Source organism: Gopherus evgoodei, chromosome 2 (assembly GCF_007399415.2).
Source record: "Gopherus evgoodei ecotype Sinaloan lineage chromosome 2, rGopEvg1_v1.p, whole genome shotgun sequence".
In the NCBI taxonomy this organism is placed as follows: Eukaryota; Metazoa; Chordata; order Testudines; family Testudinidae; genus Gopherus; species Gopherus evgoodei.
Genome location: NC_044323.1, coordinates 261,594,649 through 261,621,767, shown reverse-complemented (window position 1 = coordinate 261,621,767; position 27,119 = coordinate 261,594,649). Strand labels below are relative to the sequence as shown.

At 37.9% G+C, this 27,119-nt stretch overlaps 1 protein-coding gene across 35 annotated transcripts in view; it reads right to left on the bottom strand.

Annotated features, from left to right (window-relative positions):
- RIMS2 (regulating synaptic membrane exocytosis 2) overlaps positions 1–27,119 on the bottom strand; it is an 884,385-nt gene that overhangs the window by 134,151 nt on the left and 723,115 nt on the right. For 31 of the 35 annotated variants that reach the window (XM_030553644.1, XM_030553653.1, XM_030553654.1 and 28 more), the window contains one exon: positions 16,905–17,005. In XM_030553644.1, coding sequence (XP_030409504.1) covers positions 16,905–17,005 — 101 coding nt within the window. Of the gene's footprint in view, positions 1–16,904; positions 17,006–20,131; positions 20,168–27,119 lie in introns of those variants that run through there. The other 4 variants (XM_030553646.1, XM_030553651.1, XM_030553647.1 and 1 more) reach the window with 3 other exon arrangements.

Here is a 27,119-nt window from a genome sequence, read left to right as displayed (position 1 = left end):
CTGTAGTTGCTCAGACGAAATCTAAACTCTGAGGCCCTGATATAGATCTCATTCACACCCATTTTTCACCACTGTAATTTCACAGACATCAGTGGAGTTACTCCTTCTGACATCACTAGGACTTAGATAAATCCAGATCTTATGAGTTTTGAGAGGAAGAGGTCACTGAGAATTTTATCTTGAGATTTGAGAAGGCAGAACTTGGTTGCCAAGAGAGGAATCGACAGGAGCTTCAGAAGAAGAATCCTTTATGGAGTAGCATTAGGTAGAAAACTGTGCACCCTCTGTCCAACTCACCCTTTCCCAAATTAAAAATTAATGAGGAAAGGCAGGAGAAAAGGAAAAGAAACAAAACTCTTTCTTGAAGCTATTTGGAACAGGTGGCACATCAATTTTCCCCCTTCACACTATAGACTCATTTTCTGGTTTGTCAACTGCCATTTAAGAAAGATTGGATAGTTTTCCATCTAATTTCACTGACAAGATTGATTAAAAATAACTGGTAAATATACCTCCAAGTAAGTATGGCATTCTGTTTATTCATCAAGTGCCTGATGAACTCTCCTGAAGATAATTCTTCAACCCGTTCAGCATCCTTTTGACACATATTAACTTTTTGACTCAAACATAACTGGTCTCTGGAGGAAATTGCTTTTGTTTAAAGGAGGAGATAAGCAGTTCTTTATTCTTCTGGAAAACACTGTCCCAAATTCTACTAGAAATGTATCATCCTGAACACAGTATCAGCTGCTGAAAATCTCAGTTGTTCAAGCCAGGACAATCTCACATAAGCTGTTCTCCTAGGCTTGAAAGTCACTTCACAGTCCACAATCTACTTCACTTTATTAGATTTTGCTTTCAGAACAGGTCTCTTAGGGGAACTGCAAAGGTGGAAAATGTGGACTAAATTGTCTAATTCAACTTAAAAATCCCTTGAAATCTCTGACCTTCATTAGCATCCTTTGGTCTGTTGTTCAATGGATGGATTTAGATTTTACATTTGTGGTTTAACTTCCCCATTATGTATCCCAAGTACGTCACCTCCTGGTGAACCCAAGCATACACATTAGGGTTTACTGTCAAGCCCACCTCTCAGATATTTTCTGGCACAATCTGCAGTAAACCCACTAGTTAACTGGGTTAATTCTTGTTGATGCTCAGCAGTTCCATTTCTGGTTCCTTTTGGCCTTTCACCTCCCATAAGTAAATATCTTCAAATGCAGCTCTTGCATTCTCTCCTTTCCATCTCTCCGAAAGTTCACATGCCATATTTGTTGTCTCTTAAATCTGTCTGGCATAAACCTTTAACAGATGATGGAGCTCACCTTCTTCTGGACTTTATAAAGCTTGCCACTTTGCTAGCAGTTCACTCTATTATCTTCTGCTTTGCTTTGAAGTCCCTCTTCTGGCTATGTTTTTCTGGATGGACTGGATTTCTTCCAGACGTTTCTGGGTAAGTTCCCGTATCAGAGTCCAACAGTCACACAAGCTGATCATCTTCAGGAAGTATGAAGCCACACTCTCCAGAGGCTTGTTTTTGACCAGCAGTTTCCATGATTACATCTGTTGGCCCTTTCACCTGTCACAAAATGTGAAAAACCTTTCAAGGTCTGTCAGTGAAGCAGAAGGAAGGCAGGCAAGTCATCTTTCCTTGTCACATCAACACTTTTCGTTTAAAAAAAAACACATTTCCCTTGAGGCCCAGTAAAACTTCCAACAAGCCAGTTGGTTGAGACAGCAGGGTGAGGTTTTAATCACTTTAAGCCTCAATTCTTTATATAAAAGTTTAATCATGCTTTTTGTAAAATGTGTACCTGGACTTATCAGCAACTCCAATGGCATTCCTGCCTAAGAGAACAGCTGGACCAACACAGACACCATCTGGTGAGTTTTTACTCCCCTAAGCAAAAATGCCTCTGTGAAATGTGTGGTTCAAGAACAAGATATAAATTCACGTTTACATGACTCCACCCAAGGGGCCTCAAATGGCCACACCACAGATATTCTATCAAGCAGGGCTTCCAAAATGGGTAGGATTACAGATTTTTTTTCCTGAGTGTTTCTTTTTATTGACACTCAGGACAAACCTTGAAAAAGTCCTGCACAAAATAGTAAGTATCAGGTCAAGACTGCTCTTTGGCTACAGGTTTTCTGATGACTCATATGAAATCAGCAGGAGGAAATCCGCTAATTGGGACCCTTCAATGCATAAAATATAGTTTCCTAAAATAAATGTTGTTCCCATCATGTAGATTTCCTTAGCATCATTACCCCATTTACTTTGAGAACTTGGGGGGGCGAAGGGTCTACAGGGATAGATCTTCTGACTGCAGTCTCGCTTATCTAGGGATTGGAAAAACACGCCACTCTCTCCATATCTTGAACTCCACCTCTGGAGGAGAGAGAAACTAGAGAGAGATAGATTGTTTACCCTTAAGCTGATGAAAGCCACCTAACACTTTCTAAATATTCTAATTTGATTGTTTTACTCACTCTCAAGTTGAAACTGTAGTCACTTTTTAAATTAACCTAAACAAGCAGCACATGTTGTAACTAACCAACTGGAGGAATGCAGTGTAGTTGTAGTCATGTCAGTTCCAGGATAATAGAGAGACAAGATGGATAACAGAGTAAAGAATGTCAGTGAAGCCAAACGGCAAAAATTAAAATGTCTGTACACTAATGCGAGGAGCCTAGGTAACAAAATGGAGGAACTAGAGCTACTGGTGCAGGAAGTGAAACCGGATATTATAGGGATAACAGAAACATGGTGGAATAGTAGTCATGACTGGAGTACAGGTATTGAAGGCTATGTGCTGTTTAGGAAAGACAGAAATAAAGGCAAAGGTGGTGGAGTAGCATTGTACATCAATGAGGAGGTTAACTGTAAAGAAATAAGAAGTGATGGAATGGACAAGACAGAGTCTGTCTGGGCAAAAATCACACTTGGAAAGAAAGCTACTAGAGCCTTCCCTGAGACAGTGCTTGGGGTATGCTATAGACTGCCGGGATCTGATTTGGATACGGATAGAGACCTCTTCAATGTTTTTAATGAAGTAAACATTAATGGGAAATGTGTGATCATGGGAGACTTTAACTTCCCAGATATAGACTGGAGGACAAGTGCTAGCAAGAATAGTAGGGCTCAGATTTTTCTGGATGCGATAGCAGATGGATTTCTTCACCAAGTAGTTGAAGAACCAACAAGAGGGGATGCCATTTTAGATTTGGTTTTGGTGAACAGTGAGGACCTTATAGAAGAAATGGTTGTAGGGGACAACCTTGGTTTGAGTGATCATGAGCTAATTCAGTTCAACTAGATGGAAGGATAAACAAAAATAGATCTGGGACTAGGGTTTTTGACTTCTCAAGGGCTAACTTTAAAGATTTAAGGAAACTGGTTGGGGAAGTGGATTGGACTGAAGAACTTGTGGATCTAAATGCGGAAGAGGCCTGGAATTACTTTAAGTCGCAGCTGCAGAAACTATCAGAAGCCTGCATCCCAAGAAAGGGGGGGAAAAAACCATAGGCAGGAGTTGTAGACCAAGCTGGATAAGCAAGCATCTGAGAGAGGTGATTAAGAAAAAGCAGAAAGCCCACAAGGAGTGGAAGAAGGGTGGGATTAGCAAAGAAAGCTACCTTAGTGAGGTCAGAACATGTAGGGATAAAGTGAGAAAGGCTAAAAGCCATGTAGAGTTGGACCTTGCAAAGCGAATTAAAACCAATAGTAAAAGGTTCTATAGCCATATAAATAAGAAGAAAATAAAGAAAGAAGAAGTGGGACCACTAAACACTGAGGATGGAATGGAGGTTAAGGATAACCTAGGCATGGCCCAATATCTAAATAAGTACTTTGCCTCAGTCTTAAATAAGGCTAATGAGGAGCTTAGGGATAATAGAAGGATGACAAATGGGAATGAGGATATGGAGGTGGATATTACCACATCTGAGGTAGAAGCCAAACTTGAACAGCTTAATGGGACAAAATTGGAGGGCCCAGATAATCTTCATCCAAGAATATTAAAGGAACTGGCGCATGAAATTGCAAGCCCGTTAGCAAGAATTTTTAATGAATTGGTAAACTCAGGGGTTGTACTGTACAACTGGAGAATTGCTAACATAGTTCCTATCTTTAAGAAAGGGGAAAAAAGTGATCCGAGTAACTATAGGCCTGTTAGTTTGACCTCTGTAGTATGTAAGGTCTTGGAAAAAATTTTGAAGGAGAAAGTAGTTAAGGACATTGAGGTCAATCGTAATTGGGACCAGTTACAACATGGTTTTACTAAAGGTAGATCGTGCCAAACCAAGCTGATCTCCTTCTTTGAGAAGGTGACAGATTATTTAGACAAAGGAAATGCAGTGGATCTAATTTACCTCAATTTCAGTAAGGCATCTGACATGGTACCACATGGGGAACTATTAGTTAAATTGCAAAAGATGAGGATCAATATGAAAATTGAAAGGTGGATAAGGAACTGGTTAAAGGGGAGACTCCAACGGGTAGTACTGAAGGGTGAACTGTCAGGCTGGAAGGAGGTTACTAGTGGAGTTCCTCAAGGATCAGTTTTGGGACCAATCTTATTTAACCTTTTTATTACTGACCTTGGCACAAAAAGCAGGAATGTGCTAATAAAGTCTGTGGATGACACAAAGCTGGGGGGTATTGCTAATACAGAGAAGGAGCGGGATATCATACAGGAAGATCTGGATGACCTTGTAAACTGGAGCAATAGTAATAGGATGAAATTTAATAGTGAAAAGTGCAAGGTCATGCACTTAGGGATTAATAATAAGAATTTTAGATATACATTGGGGACACATCAGTTGGAAGCAACAGAGGAGGAGAAGGACCTTGGAGTATTGGTTGATCACAAGATGACTATGAGCTGCCAATGTGATATGGCTGTTAAAAAAGCTAATGCAGTTTTAGGAGGCATCAGGCGAGGTATTTCCAGCAAAGATAAGGAGGTGTTAGTACCGTTATATAAGGCACTGGTGAGACCTCATCTGGAATACTGTGTGCAGTTCTGGTCTCCCATGTTTAAGAAGGATGAATTCAAACTGGAACAGGTTCAGAGACGGGCTACTAGGATGATCCGAGGAATGGAAAACCTGCCTTATGAAAGGAGACTCAAAGAGCTTGGCTTGTTTAGCCTAGCCAAAAGAAGGCTGAGGGGGGATATGCTTGCTCTTTATAAATATATCAGAGGGATTAATATTAGGGAGGGAGAGGAATTATTTAAGCTTAGTACCACTGTAGACACAAGAACAAATGGGTATAAACTGGACACTAGGAAGTTTAGATTTGAAATTAGACGAAGGTTTCTAACCATTAGAGGAGTGAAGTTCTGGAACAGCCTTCCAAGGGGAGTAGTGGGGGCAAAAGACATATCTGGCTTTAAGACTAAGCTTGATAAGTTTATGGAAGGGATGGTATGATGGGATAGCTTAATTTTGACAATTGATCTTTGATTATCAGCAGATAAGTATGCTCAGCGGCCTGCGATGGGATGTTGGATGGGATGGGATCTGAGTTACTGCAGAGAATTCTTTCCTGAGTGTTGGCTGGTGAGTCTTGCCCACATGCTCAGGGTTTAGCTGATCGCCATGTTCGGGGTCGGGAAGGAATTTTCCTCCAGGGCAGATTGGCAGAAGCCCTGGAGGTTTTTCGCCTTCCTCTGCAGCGTGGGGCATGGGTCACTTGCTGGTGGATTCTCTGCAGCTTGAGGTCTTCAAACCACAATTTGAAGACTTCAATAACTCGGACATAGGTTAGGGATTTGTTATAGAAGTGGATGGGTAGGGTTCTGTGGCCTGCTTTGTGCAGGAGGTCAGACTAGATGATCATATTGGTCCCTTCTGACCCTAAAGTCTATGAGTCTATGAGATAAGGTCATATCTTTTATTGGACGCAATTCTGGGAAAGAAGAAGAGCCTCAAAAGCTTTCTCTCTCATGAACAGAAGCAGATCCAATAAAAGACATTACCTCACCCACCTTGTCTCTCAGCTAGAGGAATGAGTATTACTTACAACCTCTCCTCCAGATTACACAAACCAATATGACAATACAGACCAAAAATTTGTAACATTTTAGGACAAGAAATGAAGACTACCCAACCAGTTGAAATTACAGGACGAGTTTAGGCCCTTTCAGAAAATAGTTTAGCCACATTAGCATTTGACTAGGTATTGGGGTTGATGCCTTTACACTTGTGAAAATGTTTTGAGATCTTGACTAAAAGGGAAGAGAACCTCGTTTTACATCTCATTTAAAAGATAGCCTCTCCCTTAGCACAACATTACATAATACTATTCTAGAGTATTAGTTTAGTACTGAGAAAGAAAGAAGAATGCCACCAACACCACTTCCTATACATTTACCAGCTTTTTACCATTCTTGAAACACTTTGATTCTGCAGATTTTTAAGTAACCAATTAAAGTCGTCTCTCTTGAGCTTTAGGTAACTGTAAAATCAAGAAAATGTGGGAGTTTTCTGTTTGTTCGTTTGTTTTTGGAAAATCTGTTCAGAGTAAAAAATATGTAGAAATTAAACAAAGAGGGTTCTGTTGTGGGAATCTAAAAATTGATAGATTTGGTCTTTAAATAATAAATGTGATTTATCATTCCAAACAAAAAAAGATTTCAGGATGACAAATCAAACTCCTAATTCCAAAAAAATGTAATTGGCCTAAAATACTGAACACAAAGAACGTTAATATAATTTGTTTTCAACATTTAACAGAATTATAAGTAGAAAAATACAATTTTTATTTTTTGCTTACGAGTGAATCTATGTTGAATTACAGAACAAAGGTAATGCAGATATGACTACTTGATAGATGTTTTTTCCTAACATCGGTTTGCATGGGGACAAGTTCTTTGAAAATCATTTGTTTTCAATGTATGTTGCAAAAAGGTTTTAGATGAAAAATCATATATACTCCAAGATAACGAAAAAAGGGGAGAAGATTCTACTGACTAATATGTGGGAAATTTCTTTTTTGCCAGAGTTTTGATATTAATTTTACTTATAATCTATATTGATTGATTATCACTTAATTATGAGGGAAGATTGACTCCAAAGTAAATTTCACTTTACACACTTGGAATTCTACTAACGGAATTAAGTCTATTTCAATAATCTAACCATTTCAAAATCTAATTTATAAAAAGATTTATATCTCATGAATAGGAATTAATGGTGATGCTGTAACAGCTCCCTACATCTGTAAATATGCTTAGGGATGAGAAGAAGAAGATATCTCTTGGGAATTTTTTGTGTGTGATAATTATTACCTCCCTCTACAACTGGGGCTTTTCAGCATGACTTGTGAAGTATTCTTATTCTTCTGGTTATCCTCATTGGGCCAAGTCTGCTCCCACTAAAGTCAATGGAAAAACTATTTTTCATTTCAATAGGAGAAGGATGGTGCGTTTTCTGATGTACTATTATCTAGCAATAAATTAATACAGTTTTTTAAAAAGTGAAACTTTCTTTCCCACAGGCCGATAATGCAGGCAGGCAAGAAGTGCTGTATTTCACATCTCATGTTATAATGGTGTTCTCAATACAAGTGCTGTTAGGGGGAGAAAAGGGTTTTTTTTTGAAGAAAAGAGCCATGTGGAACAGGGCTTCTAGGTCTGATTCTGCTTACATCGACTTCAATAATGCAGCATCTGAATCCAATGGAACAAAAGCAATATATGACTATTTTCATTATTGATTAGCTTTGTTACATGTTCAGATTAATTTTACACTTGCATCGGTTTCAATACACATGCTAAATGTCAGGATAACAGTCACTAGGATTAACTGTAATAAATATACATATATAGGATAGTCCAACATGTGAGACAAAATGTGGAGTGTTTTGGAAAATCTGATGCAGCTCCACAGCTTAAATTCTTGCATAACAGATGGAAAAGATTTGTAGAAAACTATAAAATCTGCTCTTTGGAAAGAGCCTAGAAATGGCCAGACTCCTACTGATTTCAATGAAAGCAGAAATTCTGCACAGAAAATCAACTTCATTGTATTTTATGTTATTTTTACCTTAAATGAGGACTGTTTTTTACAAAATTAATCAATCACCCATGATAAAACTATTACATATGGTCCACTATTGTAGTCAAACTGTCTTTTGTGAACCAGCATGCTGGTGGCCCAGTTCTGCCCTTTCTTAAATCAGGAGTAACTCTACTGAATTCAGTGTAGTTACACAGCAGTAAAACTGATGTATATGAGAAGAAAAAGTCCATGGTATTACTTGTTGTTAATGTCACTGTATGCATAATTCTATACACATGTATAAGTAAAATATTCCTCACAACAGTTTCTTGGCATAACATATCTAGGCTTGGGGCTAAAATCTCAGCTGCACCTAAGAGCTGCTCTAACTTGCCCCAGCTTCCGAGTAGCTATTATGCCAGTAAGTACTGCAGAGTATTGTGAACTCTGGCTCTGACATCCCAGGGGAAGGGAGGAAGAAGCTGGCACAGAATCAGCTATACCAGCTTTGCACCAGCTGAGGATTCCCCCCCACAACCTCTGCTACCTAATTTGGGCAGCTGTAGGGTCCTTTTTGAACCACCTGGCATAGGCCAAACATCATGGTCCTTCACTTTCAATTCCACACACTTTGGCATATTCCATGTAATCACTGTACAATGACTTCACACCCTACATTTTATACTTTTGCTCACATGGATTAATGCCTGATTTGACATTTTCAAATGGAAATAAATGACTGGATTTAGGCAAAAATATTTCTGGTTTATCTAGTTGTTTGGGAATACACTCAGCAATTGCTTTGCCATCGCTGACCTTCATCAGATGTCCATAATTTTCTTACTCCATCTGTTCTGGCTGTCACAGAAAATAATTAGTACAAAAAGTCTCTGGACTGGATACACAACATTCACGTTCCCTTTCTTGACATGTTCACCCCTCCATTAATTAAATTAACTCATTAAACTGTTAATTTACTGTTTTATGAATTTTTCACTTCAGCACTCAGATATTTATCTAAATTATACCCAGCTAATTTTATTCCTGGCTTTTGCTACGTTTTATTAATAGATATAGGGCACCGTTTTATTAACAATAAGAAATGTAACTGTGGTTTTTGTGTGCCTTAGACAAGTGAAACAAGTTACTTCGACAGTGCTGTTTTATGTAATGATAGCAAATTATTTGTATATAACACTTGATATCACAAATAATTTTACAGATTAAACTAACATATAAACTATATAGAGAGATCATTTACTTCACCATGAAAATATAGCCATCTCGGATCTGAAATACACTAATAGTTAATCAGTTCATAGCTTTGGACACAAAATGAAGATATTATATGTAATGAAAATTGTGAGAAGAAATCAGGTAGGCAGAGTATGATTGCCCTTGTTGGAACTTGGCTAGGACAATAGCATTAACACCCTCATCTTTTTTGATCATTAGTAGGGATGATTGAATTTTTCAACTAAAACTGATTTTCAATGGGAAATTGGGTTTTTGACTAAACAACATTTTCCATGGAAAACATCTGCATAATATTTATCAGTATCCTCACTAAGCCTATAATACAGGAAACACAAAATAAAAAGGAGTGGAAGCAAAATAAACAAACAGAACAATACCAGAGTTTGAAGTTCAGCAGTGAAGAAGAAACTACAGCGAATCAGATTAGTGACACAGATACAACATAAATGCTTATCTCATAATTTGGATTTCAACAAGAAGAAAAACTAATGTTATTGATGGAAAAATAAACAACCATATTAGATTGAATTTTTATCCAAACACATTTGATTAATATTGTAAAAACTGATGATGGCCTTGGATATAATACATCAATGGAAGCAGAGAAATTTCCCAAACCATCATCATCATCATCATCATCATCTTGCCCTTGAAACTCAAATCTAGAACTCTGAAAAATGCTTCACCTCATGTAAATCTTGAAAATTACATGTTTGGGTCCTTCCACATTGAACAAGATTTAGCAGAAAACGGATCTGCAATATCAGCATCCTGGTCCACAAACTTTACTGTTTATAATAAGTATTCTTGACTGGAAGTTTGCATGTCATAAGCGTCACAAGAAAAGGGATGAATCCATTTCTAGAAGTATAATTTTTTGCTTTATTGATGTTATCACATGCCATTTATCATCAACTAATTAAAAGTCCTAATATATATCAAGAATCAAAACAGTTGTGTTGGGTACAGACTTGATGGGGACATAGGAACTGCCACACTGGATCAGAGCCATGGCGCCACACTAGTCCCGTACCATGCCTGACAGTGGGTAGCACCAGATACTTCACAGGAAGTTACAAGAAACCTTGTAATGGACAGTTAACAAATAGCCTACTCATGGGGAAAGTTCCTTCCTAATCCTAATTAGTAGTTGGCTTATTTTCTGAAGCATAGGAGTTTATTATATCCCTTCTAAACATACTCCATACAATGTAACTGTGGATGTTCTCATTCATCTAAATGTTTAATCTTATTATGAATCCTTCTAGAAATGTAGTTTTCCTGTAGCTATGAGTTCCACAGGAAAATTAAGTGTTGTGTTATCAGTGTGAATTTTTTCCCCTCTCAATTATTCTTCAATGTACCACTGTGTGGCTCCATTTTAATTATTTAGCCCTTTCAATCTCAGGCCACATACTTAGAAGTTTACTCCTTAAGTATGAAATTTTAAAAGGAGTCTAAGGACTTACATGTTTCCATGGTGCCGTAGTCTGCATCAACATCTGGGGCATTAACTGGTCCTTATGATCCTGCTGGAGTATATTAAAAGTTCCCTACTGTGTGTTTGAAATGGGAATACATTAATAGGCACTAGGGAACATTTAGTGCATGTCAGCAGAGTCCATAAGGGCAAATTAGTGTGCAACATGCTGGTGCAGACTAAATATTTAAACCTCACTGGTATGGTCTAGCACACTGTGTAGACAAGCCCCTAAGGGAGATACATTTCCAAACTGCATGGAATTCATTGGAATTTGGTGCCTAACTCCCTTAGGAGCCCTTTGGGTGACCAGATGTCCCAATTTTACAGGGATAGTCCCGATATTTGGGGCTTTTTTTTAATATGGGCTCGTATTACTCCCCACCCCCATTCTGATTTTTCACACTTGCTATGTGGTCATCCTAGATGTCTTTGAAAATCCCAGCCTAAAGTTTTAGGTTCTGTTTTGGATATTTCTAACTGGATCTAACAGTTAGTCGGGAGCTGTGAGAGACAATTATAGATGCAAAGAGACAGAACCTCAGCTTGTGTAAATTTTCATTGCTCCATGGAAGAGCAGCTGAGGATCTGCCCAGAATTCTTGACAGCCTGGAGGACTGAGCCCATACATCTGCAGAAGGTGCTACCAATCCCTGGAACACAGGCCACAAACCACCAACTTTTGGTATGTGGTGATTGGAGCAAGGGTTTTAAACTACTCCTTTGATTGGCAGGTTTCAGAGTTGCAGCCGTGTTAGTCTGTATCAGCAAAAACAGTGAGGAGTACTTGTGGCACCTCAGAGATTAACACATTTATTTGAGCATAAGCTTTCATGGGCTAAGATGATGAAGTGGGTCTTATCCCACAAAAGCTTATGCCCAAATACATTTGTTAGTCTCTAAGGTGCCACAAGTACTCCTCATTGTTTTTCCTTTGATTGAGTGTTCCCTCTCCCCTCCAACTCTGAGGGCTTAAAGGCAAAGAATGTTTTCAATATTCTAATGGTAGTTTCCATGGTTCTTATGGCTGCCATTTGTCAGATATGCAAAATATTGAACAACAAAGAGAGGTGACAAACTCTTCTCTAGTACAGCAGTTAATCAAATGTTTTAATAGATTGTAATGGGTACAAATCAGAAGGGCGACACAGACAAAAGCATCACTGAAGCAAATATCTCAAGCATTGCACAAAAATAGATAAGAACGACATTTCCAGGGAGTGAGATGAAAGAATAAATTGTGGCCAGACTAGCAGCTAAAGAGAACCATTAATGTGCATGCGCCCTCGAAGGAAAGCATCTCCTACCGAATCACTAACTCCACCTCTTGAACACCTAGGTGTTCCAAGGAAGTATTTTGTCCACAATTAAACTTGGCTTGACCCAGTTACCGTGTAAGTTCTAATGGAATCACAAAGTAAATATGGCCTTAGCTTTTTTACTACCTTTCTCCCAAATCAAGTACAGCGCACTCCTGGTTATACATTATTTTGCACACAATATTTGGCAATTGTGATACCTGGATCGTCATTATGGATTAAATGGAATTACAGTATCATACAAAACTAAATATGTAGAGGGTTTTTATTAAAATATTTATATAATCAATTTAATAAAAGATTGTTCTCTATACTATGAATTTGAGTTCCATGAACACGAAGAATTTTTCCTCCTTTCTTTCCTCTTATTTTAAATCCAGCCTCTTCTTTCTCAATAATAACAAAGGTTTATTTTCTTTTGTTATAGAATGCCTCAATGGCCCCATCCTGACCTTTCCCTCTTCTCCATTTACCTTCTCTTCTACTGCTTCAAAACAGTATAGTCCTCTTCCTAGGTAACAAGTCCTTATGATAGAATATACTTGATCTAGGAATACTCTAAGGGAAAATACCATAAACCACATAAGCATTGCAGAGATCTGGTATAGCCACTGGCTGTTATCTTGGAAGATAATTGTTGAAATACTTGTGTGGAACTGTGGTGCTGTTCCACAATGCCAAAGTTCTTACTGAGCCACTGAGATCCCAAACCACCATCAACCACCTTGGTGCAGATCCATCAGATTGCCAGTGGATGTCAGTGGTGGTAGTCAGTGGGGAGACATTCATTTGATGGAGAAATACTGGGACTGCTAAGACTATAGTTAAGCTCCATGCAATTAAACCCCATCAATTACTCCCAGCATGTGAAATCCAGGTTAAAGTTGCTAGTGTAAAAGCATTTGCTCTACCTACAGCACAGATTTCATTAGATCCAAGAACAGTCAAGGCTGCTGGTTGTAGGTGTATTGTCAGATATGCCATAGTCTTTGCTTTTGAGGAATGATTTTATGGCTTTAAAGGCAGAAGCGGTGAATCAGACCTTCTCAGTTAGCTCCAGATCTACAAGAGACTGTGTTCATCAAAATTCAAGAGTAGTTCACAGGAAGGAGTGGGAGGTGTATCCCCCCCCGCCATTATCCAAGAGAAGTCAAGTTACTTTCCCAGTATATGCAAACCAGTATCTGAGGAGGGTGTGTATGTGGTGCGTGTATGACAGACAGCATCCTACTCCAGGGGAGTGAGGAAACATAATGAGTTGAAGGGCACAGGCCAGGGAAATAAGCTCTCTGCCTACCCTGACCAGGGGACCAGAGGCAGTACAGAGCATGGTTACTCATATGTCTAATCCTTCTTGGAATCCTCCTTAGCATTTTACTTCAATGCTATCTTGTGGTAGTAAGTTTCACAGTTTCAGGGTAACTACACTTGTATTTCCTCCTCCGTGGTCCCTCAAGGGCAACCACTTAAAGGTTTCCAGCTCCCAGGCATCACTTCTCCTGGGCAGAGCCCCACATCTCACTCCCTTCTGCTGTGGGGATTTTAAATCTGCACAGCTTCCTATCTTACACTGTGACATCCCCAGCCAGCTGGTCTGTCTAGAAAGTCAGCTCCTGTGCTTTGATTTCTTTCTCAGGGCTATGACCGATGTATTGCCAGCAGTTACAAGTTACCACAGGAGCTCCTTCTGAGCAAGCACATTTATTCTTAAGGAAAAAGTGTTAGAGGGAAAGCATATAAAATAATAAAAGACCCTACATGCCTGCTGAAAAGCATGCCAGAGGTAACCCTTAACTCTAACATAACGCTGCAACAACACTAGATAGATAGATAGATAGATAGATAGATAGATAGATAGATAGATAGATAGATAGATAGATAGATAGATAGATAGGAGTCACACTAACACCAGCTAAAAGAAAATTTTATACAGAAAAGTCAAAAAGTCAACTTCATATTGAAGCCAACAGCTAAGATCCCTGGGGTTAGGAAAAATCTTCTTCCACAGACTTATTATGGTGCAATTATCTATTTGGGGGGCGGGGCTGTAGCTTCCTCTGAAGCATCTGGTACTGGCAGCTGTTAGAGACAGAACAATACTAGATAGACCATTGGGCTAATCAATATGGCTAGTCCTGTTGTTGTTGGTACACCTTTCCACTTCCTTAGCAATGATAATCGGAGGGTTATTTTACCCCAACAAATAGTAATTATGTTTATTTCCACCAAAAGAAAAAAAATAGAACTGAGATACAACAGAATATTCCACCTGTTAACTAAGCTGGAGATGCATGCCATCTCCAGCTTAGTTAAAGAAATTTGTTCTCAGGTGAGAGTTTGCAGTAAACAAATTGTCTTCCCAAGAAAATGGCATACTTGACCTTATGCTAGTTGACAAATTTAGAAAATCAAAGCCACTTGCAATAGCTATAGACCAGGAGTTTTCAATTAGTATCTGACATACCCAGATCAGTTCATTAATATAAAATATACTTAGTAAAAACCAGGTATATTATATGTATTTATTAATTTTCCTCTCTCTATGTAATATTAATATTTAATTAAGAAAAACTGGACCAACAGGGAAATGGTGAGAAAGTGAAGACTGAACTCTTTTGGTATGACTTTATGAGATCTTAGGGATTCTGCTGCTGCACACTCAGTGAAGTTTGTGAATGTGCCACTGCCTGTCTTCCTGGGCTAACTGGTAAGGCAAATCATTCCCTTTCCAATGGTAAAAAGTGGAGCCTGGCAGGGAAATAAATCTGACAGTATACTTCTAAGGACAGTTTGCATAATTAAGAAGTGATTATTTTCAAAAATCAATCCTATATCAGACTTCCCATCCTCAATGCAGGAGGATAATGGTGAAGATAAACTCATACACAGGGGTAGACAGCAGAAATTATGAGGTACAGAAAGACTGCGGGGTCAAGGGGAGGAAGTGTTTCTTTGGAACTACTGTGTTCTATATGGTTTCCTTTGAAAAACACTTCTGAGGGCCTAATGATGCACCTTTCTGCACATCTAGTCCCAATGCTGTCTTATGGAGTCAGGAACTACACAGTGACTAAAGGGGACAGAATCAAACAGTGAGGAAGCAACTGAATTGGCTGAATAACTGCAGATCAATTTATATATTCACAATCCTTATATGGTACATAGAATCATAGCAGTTATTTATGGGGAAGTCTGGTTACAGCACCAAGTCCATTCCTGTACAAGAAAAGATAATGCCCTTCAAGTAAGGATATAACTGATAAATGTAAGATAGTTCCATATAAAATAAACATGAAAACATTTCCTGACCCAAGCCCCCCTATGAATGTTATTACATTACATATTAAGTACTATGAGTGAACCTATCCTTTAAGTCATATAATACATCTACTGGTCTAAATGTTCAGAGCATAACAATATAGTGTGCCCTTTGTTCCAATGAATTCTAAATCTTTTCAGTAACAGACTCTTTCATTTTGTCTAGGACTTCTCATGAGACCTTCATGTAATACTCCCACAATAGCATGTACATTTTTTACTACAAGGAATTACGTTACTAGGAAGCAATTAAATAAATTAACCTGAACTGTCTACAAAACTAATAGCACTTAATACAATTAATGGCTTCTTTATTTTCATATATTAAATAACATAGTTTTACTTTATCTTCCCCATTGAGCAATGAACTATACAATTAACATACAGCGTTTGCCACAGAGTTCTTCTCCTCAGTAAGATTTTATGGCTAAGAAGTCTTATGTTTACCATTTACAGTCTCAAATCGATTTTTCAGGTCTCAGCGAGGTCACTTAAATATTTTGTGGAATTATATAATGGAATTATAAAATAATCAAGATATTTTCAATACAATTAATATATAATAGGTGACATAATTCAGTCCCAGATAACAAGAAATTTGGATCATAACTTTAGAACTGCATTGCTACATGGCCAAACTGATTACTTGCAAATTGCCACAATTAAGTTGGAATCTTGTGTACTGATTTGACTGGGAAGGTTATCTATCCAATGGCTAAACTTTCACTACCAGAATAAATAAAAAACTATTATGTCTGTGCCGTAGAAGTCTTTAGAAGGCCAAGAAAACAATTAAAAAAAAACCAGTTTGGAGGGTTATATGATTATTTCCTCAACAGCATGGAATCCTGGCACAAGTTTTAGTGGATCTCATTCTGAATTAGGACTCTAGGTACTTCCTGAGGCCTTGTCTACACTACAGGGGAAATTCGACCTAAGCTACGCAATTTGAGTTACATGAATAGCAAGGATCTACTTACCACTGGGTCCACACTACGCGATGTCAACAGGAGATGCTCTCCTGTCAACTCCCCCTACTCTTATCGATCCGGTGGAGTACAGGAGACAACAGGAGAGTGATCTGTGGTTGATTTAGTGGGTCTTCACTAGACCTGCTAAATCGACCGCTGATGCATTGATCGCTGCTCGTTGATCCCCTGGTAAGTGTAGACAAGCCTGAGTCTATTGCTCCCTCTTTATGTTTTCTAAACTTGGATCTTAACAGTTCATTCCACTGGACAACTAAATGATCATTTCTCACTTTTTGAAGCAGATGAACACTACATTTAATCAATTAACTCCTATATCTTAAACTTTAGTAATCAAGAATGTTTTATATTAGAGCGGTTTGTATGGTTGCTACACTTATTTCACTAACTTTGCAACAGACATGCAAGAACCCCTTAGTGAAACAAAAAAGCCCACCCTGTGCAAGGTTCATTTGTCCACATCACCCTAAAAGGATATCAAATGTTTCAGATTAGCATATTTTGCTGCTTTTCAAAACAAAACTCCCTTGCCTTAGAATGATAATCTTGCTCCAGCCTGGAGTCTGATCCTGCTGCCTGTTTGTACTTGCTTATTTTCATTTGACGATTTCTTTCTTCTACATCCATACCACCTGTCAAATAAACATAAATAAATAATCAATTAATTTTCAATCCTGAGTTTAAAGTGGCGCTCATACAATTTCTAACAGAAGGGATACAATCTGACTTTTGCTTAAATTACTGTATCTGTATCTCCAGGTAAATTTAAAACATTTCAAAATTATCCTTTTGTGGAAAACCTGGGAAAAAAGCCATAATTGCAAGAAATGGTAGTAAAGAATAAAGTATTTTAACAGTACCTTGGCAAATATTTTATTCTCCACAGTTAATATTAAGAAAACTTTCAAATTAGGAGAGAATGTAAATGGAATAGAATGTCTCACTGAATAATTTATTGCTGCTACAGGAGAAATCAAGACTTCTATTTAAGGAAAATAAACAGTAATGCAAAGGCAACATATTTATTTCCAAAAGGAGATCCTCATCTTGTGATATGTTCTATTATGGTGATTTTAGCTCTTTTATATGAAATGACTGATTTTAGTTTCTATCAGTAAATAAGGATCACTGGAAATAGTCTGATTGATTGGCATAACTTTGATTTACCATAATTTAATATGTTTGTAAACAAATGTTTAATTTAATTTTGGAAAGAAATGCTAACAAGCTGCCCAGTGGTGTTGCTGTATCACTCTATAATGACATTCAGTTTCAAGAATGATTTCAGGATTTCATTCCTCCTGGACTACAGGAGACTAAGCACATAATTAGCCTCAGTCTGGGAAAAGGATGCTTGCTATGTCGTTCAAGCAGCAGCCCTTTTCAGCCAACCTGCAGTGGCTGAAAGTACTAATAGTGCCAAAAGAAAGTAACAAAACAAATGCGTGAGAGAGAACACTGGAGGTGGAAGGTAGCAGCCCCACCAAAAAATGGTGGGCAAATGTCCAAGCAAAAAGGGCATCTCTCCAATCAAGCAAAATATAGACATGTACTCTGTACATAAATGGTCTGATTCTCCTCCCACTTATTCTGATGTAAATCAAGAGTAACTCCATTGCAGTCAATGGAGTTACACCAATGTAAACAAAAAGAAGGGAGTGGAGAATCAGGCCCAAAGTTCCTAGCTGAAGCAATGTAACTAATAGCATTACTTTTCATATAGTATTGTGGCTAAGTCACATTAGTTTTGACTGACAAACTTCACATACTGTACATTTTTCCAAGGAAAATGAAGATTTGCAAAGAAAACTTTCATTTCTGAATGGAAGCTGCTGTGTATTCAGCATTGTTGAAAATCTGCCCATTTATTTAGGCACCTAAATATAGGATTGGGGGAACCTAACTTTTTTTCCCCCATACCACTGAGTCTTAAGGAGAAATCTAAGTGGCAAAACAGGTCCATGTGCAGGCCCTTTGAACTATGCTTTGAATATCCTCTAGCAATAGTTCTACTGATGCCACTACTTGGTGCAAAAGAGGAAATTGTGGGTGAGGAAGGGTGTGAAAAATAAAAAATAAATGTAATGTCCTATCAGCAGCATGCCCTTACAGTCTCTGCTTTTCCTTAAAAAAATCTAAAATAACCTAAACGAAAACAGCAAATCCCAAATACTAATTCTTGGAATGCAAATCAATGGGGGAAATGAATGAACAAGAAGAAAATGCAGAGATAGAGGCAGCTAATAATAAAGCATACAGTGAAAAACCCTAAAAGAAGATATCCCACAATGTTTAAATCAGCTACTATATAAAGCTGAACCAGTAGTTGGCAATCACCAAGGGACAACACTGATTCTTCGGTAATTTTCTATTTAATTAAAGTGCTTTTGATAGTGATTAAATTTATTTTTCAATAATTATTTTATTTCCTACTTTGAAAAGGGAGATGCAAGCGCTCTGATTAATAGATTGAAAGCTAGTTGAATTTCTTGGTAGCTTCTAAAAAGCACAGCTAAAATGCATCCTCACTTGGAATATTTTTCTTCTTTTGAATGACAGAAATAACACATCAGAGTCACTACAGATGAATGAAAATACTCCAACCCCTAGTTAAAAAAAATAAATTTCCATGAAAACAGAATATTTTGCAGATTAATCCATACTTTTTTTGGTGTTTTTAATGAAAAGAGAAAGGGATTAAGGGTAAAATATTAGAATTTTGGTTTTGCCCTATTATGAAAGCATCATTTCTGTTAAACTTGGAAGAGTCCACATTCTGTCATGTTTGCCATGAAAAGCTGAGGAAATTGTAAGAAATGGAGAAATATTAGCTCCTGTATATAGAAAATCTCACAAATATTTGTGAGAATGTCTGTTTTTATATATGAACACGTGGCAAAGTGAAAGCTGATACTTTGCACAGCTCCAGTTCTACCCCTCTCTACTGTAATACAGGTCTTGAACCTATAGCAAATATCAGCCATGTGCAGAGGCCCTGCTCAAGGCCCAGTACACCATTTAAGCCCTTTACTACAATGACAGAAGAACCTCTTCTGTTGCTGCAGCACATGCAGTAGTGCAGCTGCAACTCCGTTGCTGTAGTGTTTCTAGTGTAGACACGTCCATATATTGCACCTTCGACAGAATCTCTGGGGTGAATGTCATTCCTAAACTACCCGAACAAGATTATCAATATACATATATGTAAAAGGTTTTTGTTTTATTTTATATTTATATTTAGCCCAATTTATAGACTCACAGTTGATTTAATTATGCTGGGATACTTTCTGCTTATTGCAGAAAGAACTTTACAGACCAACATTGTTCATAGATCCGCCCTTAAGTTTTAGCATTATTGTTGAATTTTTGAATTCCTTCCTCCAAGAAATCTTCAGTCCTACTAGTAAATCAATGAAAACTCTGCAACTCCTATTTACACTGCCCCCTTTGTGATTTATATCTAATTTATTCCAAGCCCAACTGTTTATAGAGTCAGATTTTTGCATGCAAGGAGATAAAAGCTCATTCAATTATATTTGGAGTGAGTCAGTGTGAATGTAATTGCCTATTAAGCTCAGACAGAGGTTTCATTCTCTAGGGAAAGCCCAAATGTATCTCCTGGGTTATGTTTTCTATTCCTAACCTTGTATTCACCAAAGAAAATACAATACTGTATACCAGCTGTATAATACACATTCTGGCTAAATATTGTAGTTGTAAGGCAAACATACTGTGAGATTTTTAATAAGCTGCCCTACCTGCATTCCCATTCTCTGGATCTGCTTTCTTTTCTTCTATGAACAAATGAAAGCAATGTGTAAACCAAAAACAAAAGGAGAGAAAGAATGCAGAAAATAATAATAAAAGTAATAGAAATCATGCATTAAAGGAGTAAAATCCATCAAATTCATTTGAATTCATGACTTTTGTCAACCAACCAAGTAAAGTGCACTACACTCAGAAGGTTATTCACTGCATATTAGCATGTACATTTATGCATCCTTATTAGAGATTTACTGGAGGGAACCCTTGGGTGTTTATGCACTTCCAGTCTCATTAACACAGTCCATACAAAAGACAGCAAGGCAGGTGTCAAACACAGTTAGCCTATGGTTCTCATGAATAGTATGTCATATAAGAAAAGCCAAAAACATACTTGTGCTATATGTTTTATGAAGCATATACAGGATTCAGCCAAGTGGTTCAAGCAGGAATATTAAATGTCTCATTTCCCCCCCAGTAACTACTTTAAATCTTTCTTTAGATAACCAATTCTTGTAGCTCCCACAGGTCACCAGATTTAATGACAATGCTACTGTAGTTTTGTCTTCAAGCTGGGGTATGATGAAAAATAAAACAAAGGATAATGAAGGCAGTACACAGCCTTTAGTTTTTGCACATAATTCCTACTGACTGATGTCAACAGACATTTTGAATGCAGATCAAGGGCTGTATACGGACCTAAGCGTTTCTCTGGAAACAGGAAATGAAAATGAACGGAATCCCTATCCAAAAAGTTTGCCAGGACATACACTATACTTTGAAATCTAAGTTTGGCAATTAATATATAAGCATTCAGTGTCAAAAGGAAATGTACTTTTAATTAGAATTAGAAGTATATTTATTTTTCAGTTCAGATTCTCTCTTTCTTATCGTAAGCCAAAATTAGATTACTGAAAAACAAAACTAAACCAAAACCAACCAAACAAAAATCACTGAAATGTTGATGGAACAAAAAACTCCTGCAGGTCACAAATCCAAAATGGTATCATTCAAATTATTAAACCCTTTTTTTCAGAATTGCCGCTTATTAGAGGGGCATTTCCATGTTATAATTATTTATAGTGCACAGAATATATATTATTTATATTTCTCTTTCCTAGTGGAATAATACAAAAGATAAATCTTACATAAATATCATAAATCTGACTTAATCTACAATTTGTAGTTAGCTACCAAAGGAAAGCACCAAATCGTGCCAAAGGAACAACTCAAAGCAGTGTCAGGGTATTGTGCATCATACAAACATAGGCTCTTGGAATGCAGGGAAGGCATGGATTGTACATCATCCTTTGATGCAGCACAGCTTTCATTCACCTTCCAGTGGGGAACCAGCTCTCCTAGTCAACGTGGAGGGGAACATGGTAAGCCATTATTCTACCCCCTCTCTGCTCACTTGGGGAAGTCACTATTCTGCAAGGTATATTAATATGCTTGGTCTTTGTGTATAGGTGCAGGCCTCCTATCCAGCCTCGTGCTATACACCTCCTATCCTATACCTTTATCCTATCCCAGCCTTGTGCTCTCATATACAGTAGGTCTTCATATAACCTACAACATGAATGGTATTAAGAGAGACAAAGTGGGTGAGATAATATTTTTTATTGGACCAGCTTCTGTTTGTGGGAGAGACAAGCTTTCAAGCTACACAGTATTCTTTTTTGAAGTACGTCCGATAAAAGATATTACCCCACTCACCCTTGTCTCTCTAATATCCTGGGTCTGACACAGCTACAACAACACTGAATGCAACATCATTTGGTAGTAAGTAATGGTAATTAGATATTTAGAAACAGATTATTTTTGCAGTTACATTTATTTGTATGATCTTGCCTTCTGTTTTGGTATGTTGGCCCTGGCAAACTCATTTCATCTTCTTAATTAAACAAATTGCTAAACCTTTTGAGTTTTCTCTACATCTATGTTTTCTTATATGCCGCTTGGACTCACCAATATGATGGCTAGGAATACAATACTTTCTCTCATTACTTTCTCAAAAGCATAGCTATGCTTTCTGCTGTCTAAAAATAATTGTATACAAGGAATTATTGTAATTGGTTCAATCTAAAGTTTGTGAGAGTTAAGTGGCATCCATCATGATAATACCCTTGATTTGGGGAACAGATTATGATTAAAGATGTTCTAAATTATTTTCATATAAATATTGAGAAGAAATCTCTGTTCGGTCTGCAACAGGATCTAAAAATATGGAAATCTATTTCTGCTATGATGTAGGATAAACTTATTATTTTCCTCATATGCTGAGATGCTTCGAAGGACATATTTTTCCAACTGCCGAAGTTACAAGATTTTTCTGCAGTACATCTTTATATGAGTATGTGGTTGCTAAAAAGAAGGGAGCTTGAAAGGGGCCTGATATTTATTTAGAAAGTGTTCAACACCAGTCCAGTGACAATCAGCCATTTTAAATTGTCTCAAATTGGACACCTTACATTTGAGGAACCCTAAATCATTAGTCATTTCTGAAAATTCTGGCTCACAGCTCTTCTGGTTGTATTATCTTTCTGCCCTTCGGTGTGTGAGGCTGGTCAGGGGCTGGTCTCAATTACTTCAATAAACTACACCAGTATATGTTAGCTGGGAATCTGACCCCCATTCTTAATAAGCTTAAGAAAATTCCTTGAAGATGAATTAAGTGTTTTGAAAATGGAGTGACTTATTCTATGTGTATATTTGGTAAGAAAATAAGACTAGTTGAGCCTTAATTTGAAATATGACCTATAAGCACAGCTTACATATTTACAGCAATGCTGCAAGAGAAGCAATCAAATAAGCTTGCATATTTCAGTCTTTATGATTACTTAATTAGGCTTTTGTTTCCTTTTTATATCTTCATATTAACCCGGGGTAGGCAACCTGCGGCACGTGAGCTGATTTTCAGTGGCACTCACACTGCCCAGGTCCTGGCCACCGCTCTCTGGGGGCTCTGCATTTTAATTTAATTTTAAATTAAGCTTCTGAAACATTTTAAAAAACTTATTTATTTTACATACAACAATAGCTTAGTTGTAATAGAGAGACACTTATAGAAAGATATCTTCTAAAAACGTTAAAATGTATGACTGGCACACAAAACCTTAAATTCGAGTGAATAAATGAAGACTCAGCATACCACTTGCAAAAAGTTGCTGACCCCTGTATTAACCAATATTTTTCCTTTTTTACTTTTCTGTGTCTTGAATTAACCTTGATATATAGACAGAAATCCTGATATTGTATCCTGTGTATGACCGGCTGAACTGAATAAAGTATTGAACTCTAACTGCATCAAAGTTATCCAGTTTGTCTGGGAAAAAAACAATACACTTCACATAAGTGGATTTCTGTACATTGCAGAAATGATTTGTGTTGGGCTGCAGCTAGATTAGACTATAGGTGTGTATATCTGTGTTTCTCTTTCAAGATTCACAGAATCCTCACTTTGCTACAAAACAGAATAGCCCCTGTATTTGAACCTTGTAATCACAATGATCCATAAGCCTGCATACAATAGTTAACCACTGCATATGTTCCCCACAACTAGTCCTATAGGAAGAGGGGAAGAGTCAATGGAGATTACAACATCAAATATGAGCCCTAGGAGGATACAGGATGGGTTGCAGAGGACTGCAAGGGAGAATAGCAATCGAGAGGACTTGCAGCCAAGGGGAACAGGGGATAGACAGGAGAATTGCACCATCACCAGGAAAAGGCAGGTCTATGTGATTGGGGACTCCTTACTGAGAAGAATAGACAGGCCTGTAAAAAGAGCTGATCCAGAGAACAGAAGGGTGTACTGTCTGCCAGATGCTAAGATAAGGGAGGTAGACCTGAGTCTGAAGAGGATCCTAACGGAAGTGGGAAAGAATCCACTGACTGTCCTTCATGTACGAACAAATGATATGGCTAGATTCTCACTGGAACGTATCAAGGGAGACTATACCAGGCTGGGGAAGATGTTTAAGGAAACCGAGGCTCAGGTGATCTTCAGTGGGATTCTGCCTGTTCCTAGAGAAAGGCAACAAAAGTGTGACAAGATTATGATGATCAACAGATGGCTCCGGCACTGGTGCTATAAGGAGCGCTTTGTAATGTATGGTCATTGGGAGGCATTCATAGACAGAGTACTGTTCTCTCGGGATGGACTTCACCTGATTTGGGAGGGAAATAGACTTTTGGAGACTGGCACAATTGATTAAGAGAGCTTTAAACTAGGAATTTGGGGGAGATAGTTGGGAGATGACCAGGTAATCACCACAATGAATTTTAACACTGAGAGGGAAGAAAACGAAGGAGGAAAGGATACAGCCGTGGGTAGGAGAATGGACATAAGGAGGAAGGGTAGTGAAGATATCAGTCTAATAGGTGATACTGGCAGTAGAATGTCTATGTCTAATCGGGTAAAGAACGTGAGCGAAGCCAAACAGCAAAAATTAAGATGTTTGTACATCAATGCAAGGAGCCTAGGTAACAAAATGGAGAAACTAGAGTTACTTGTGCTGGAAGAGAAACTAGATATTATAGAGATAACAGAAACATGGTGGAATAGTAGTCATGACTGGAGTACGGGTATTGAAGGGTATGTGCTGTTTAGGCAAAGGTGGTAGAGTAGCACTATATATTAATTATGAGGTAGACTAAAGAAATAAGAAGTGATGGAACGATAAAACAGAATCTGTCTGGGCAAAAATCATATTGGGGAAGAAAGCTACTAGAGCCTCCCCTCGGATAGTGCTTGGGGTGTGCTATAGAACACTGGGATCCGATTTGGATATGGGTAGAGACCTATTTAATGTTTTTAATGAAGTAAGTACTAATGGGAGTTGTGTGATCATGGGAGACTTTAACTTCCCAGATATAGACTAGAGGACACGTGCTAGTAACAATAATAAGGCTCAGATTTTCCTGGTGCGATAGCTGATGGATTCCTTAACCAAGTAGTTGCATTAGATTTGGTTTTGGTGAGTAATGAGAACCTCATAGAAGAAATGGTTGTAGGGGACAACCTTGGTTTGAGTGATCATGAGCTAATTCGGTTCAAACTAAATGGAAGCATAAAAAAAAAGAGATCTGCGACTAGGGTTTTTGAATTCAAAAGGGCTAACTTAAAAAAAAGTAAGGAAATTAGTTAGGGAAGTGGACTGGATTTAAGAACTTGTGGATCTAAAGGTGGAGGAGGCTTGGAATTACTTCAAGTCAAAGTTTCAGAAACTATCAGAAGCCTGCATCCCAAGAAAGGGGAAAAAAATCATAGGCAGGATGAGCAAACTGGATGAGCAAGCATCTCAGAGAGGTGATTAAGAAAAAGCAGAAAGCCTACAAGGAGTGGAAAATGGGAGGGATCAGCAAGGAAGCTACCTGATTGAGGTCAGAACAGGTAGGGATAAAGTGAGAAAGGCCAAAAGCCATGTAGTGTTGGACCTTGCAAAGGGAATTAAAACCAGCAGTAAAAGGTTCTATAGCCATATACATAAGAAGAAGACAAAGAAAGAAGAAGTGGGACTGCTAAACACTGAGGATGGAATGGAGGTTAAGGATAATTTATGCATGGCCCAATATCTAAACAAATACTTTGCCTCAGTCTTTAATGAGGAGCTTAGGGATAATGGTAGGAAGACAAATGGGGATGAGGATATGGAGGTAGATATTACCACATCCAAGGTAGGAGCCAAACTCGAACAGCTTAATGGGACTAAATCAGGGGGCCCAGAAAATCTTCATTCAAGAACATTAAAGAAACTGGCACATGAAATTGCAAACTCATTAGCAAGAATTTTTAATGAATCTGTCAACTCAGGAGTTGTACTGTATGACTGGAGAATTGCTAACCTAGTTCCTATTTTTAAGAAAGGAAAAAAAAGTGATCCGGGTAACTACAGGCCTGTTAGTTTGACATCTCTAGTATGTAAGGTCTTGGAAAAAAATTTGAAGGAGAAAGTAGTTAAGAACATTAAGGTCAATGGTATCTGGGACAAAATACAACAAGGTTTTACAAAAGGTAGATTGTGCCAAACCAACCCTATCTCTTTCTTTGAGAAGGTAACACCTAAAAGAAGGTAATATCTTTTAGGCAAAGGAAATGCAGTGGATCTAATTTACCTCTATTTCAGTAAGGCATTTGATATGATTCCAATGAGGAATTATTAGTTAAATTGGAAAAAATGGGGATCAATATGAAAATTGAAAGGTGGATAAGGAACTGGTTAAAGGGGAGACTACAAATGGTTGTACTGAAAGGTGAACTGTCAGGCTGGAGGGAGGTTACCGGTGGAGTTCCTCAGGGATCGGTTTTGAGACCAATCATATTTAATCTTTTTATTACTGACGTTGGCACAAAAAAGCAGGAATGTGCTAATAAAGTTTGCGGATGACACAAAGCTCAGAGATATTGCCAATACAGAGAAGGACCCAGATATCATACAGGAAGATCTGGATGACATTGTAAACTGAAGTAATACTAACAGGATGAAATTTAATACTGAAAAGTGAAAGGTCATGCATTTTAGGGATTAATAACAAGATTTTTTGTTATAAACTGGAGATGCATCAATTGAAAGTAACAGAGGAGGAGAATAACCTTCGAGTATTGGTGGATCACAGGATGACTATGAGCCGCCAATGTGATATGGCCACGAAAAAAGCTAATGCGCTCTTGGGATGCATCAGGCGAGATATTTCCAGTAAAGATAAGGCGGCGTTAGTACCGTTATACAAGGCACTGGTGAGACCACAACTGGAATATTGTGTGCAGTTCTGGTCTCCCATGTTTAAGAAGGATGAATTCAAACTGGAAAAGGTACAGAGACGGGCTACCAGGATGATCCAAGGAATGGAAAACCTGTCTTATGAAAGGAGACTCAAAGAGCTTGGCTTGTTTAGCCTAACCAAAAGAAGGCTGAGGGGAGATATCATTGCTCTCTATAAATATATCAGAGGGATAAATACCAGGGAGGGAGAGGAATTATT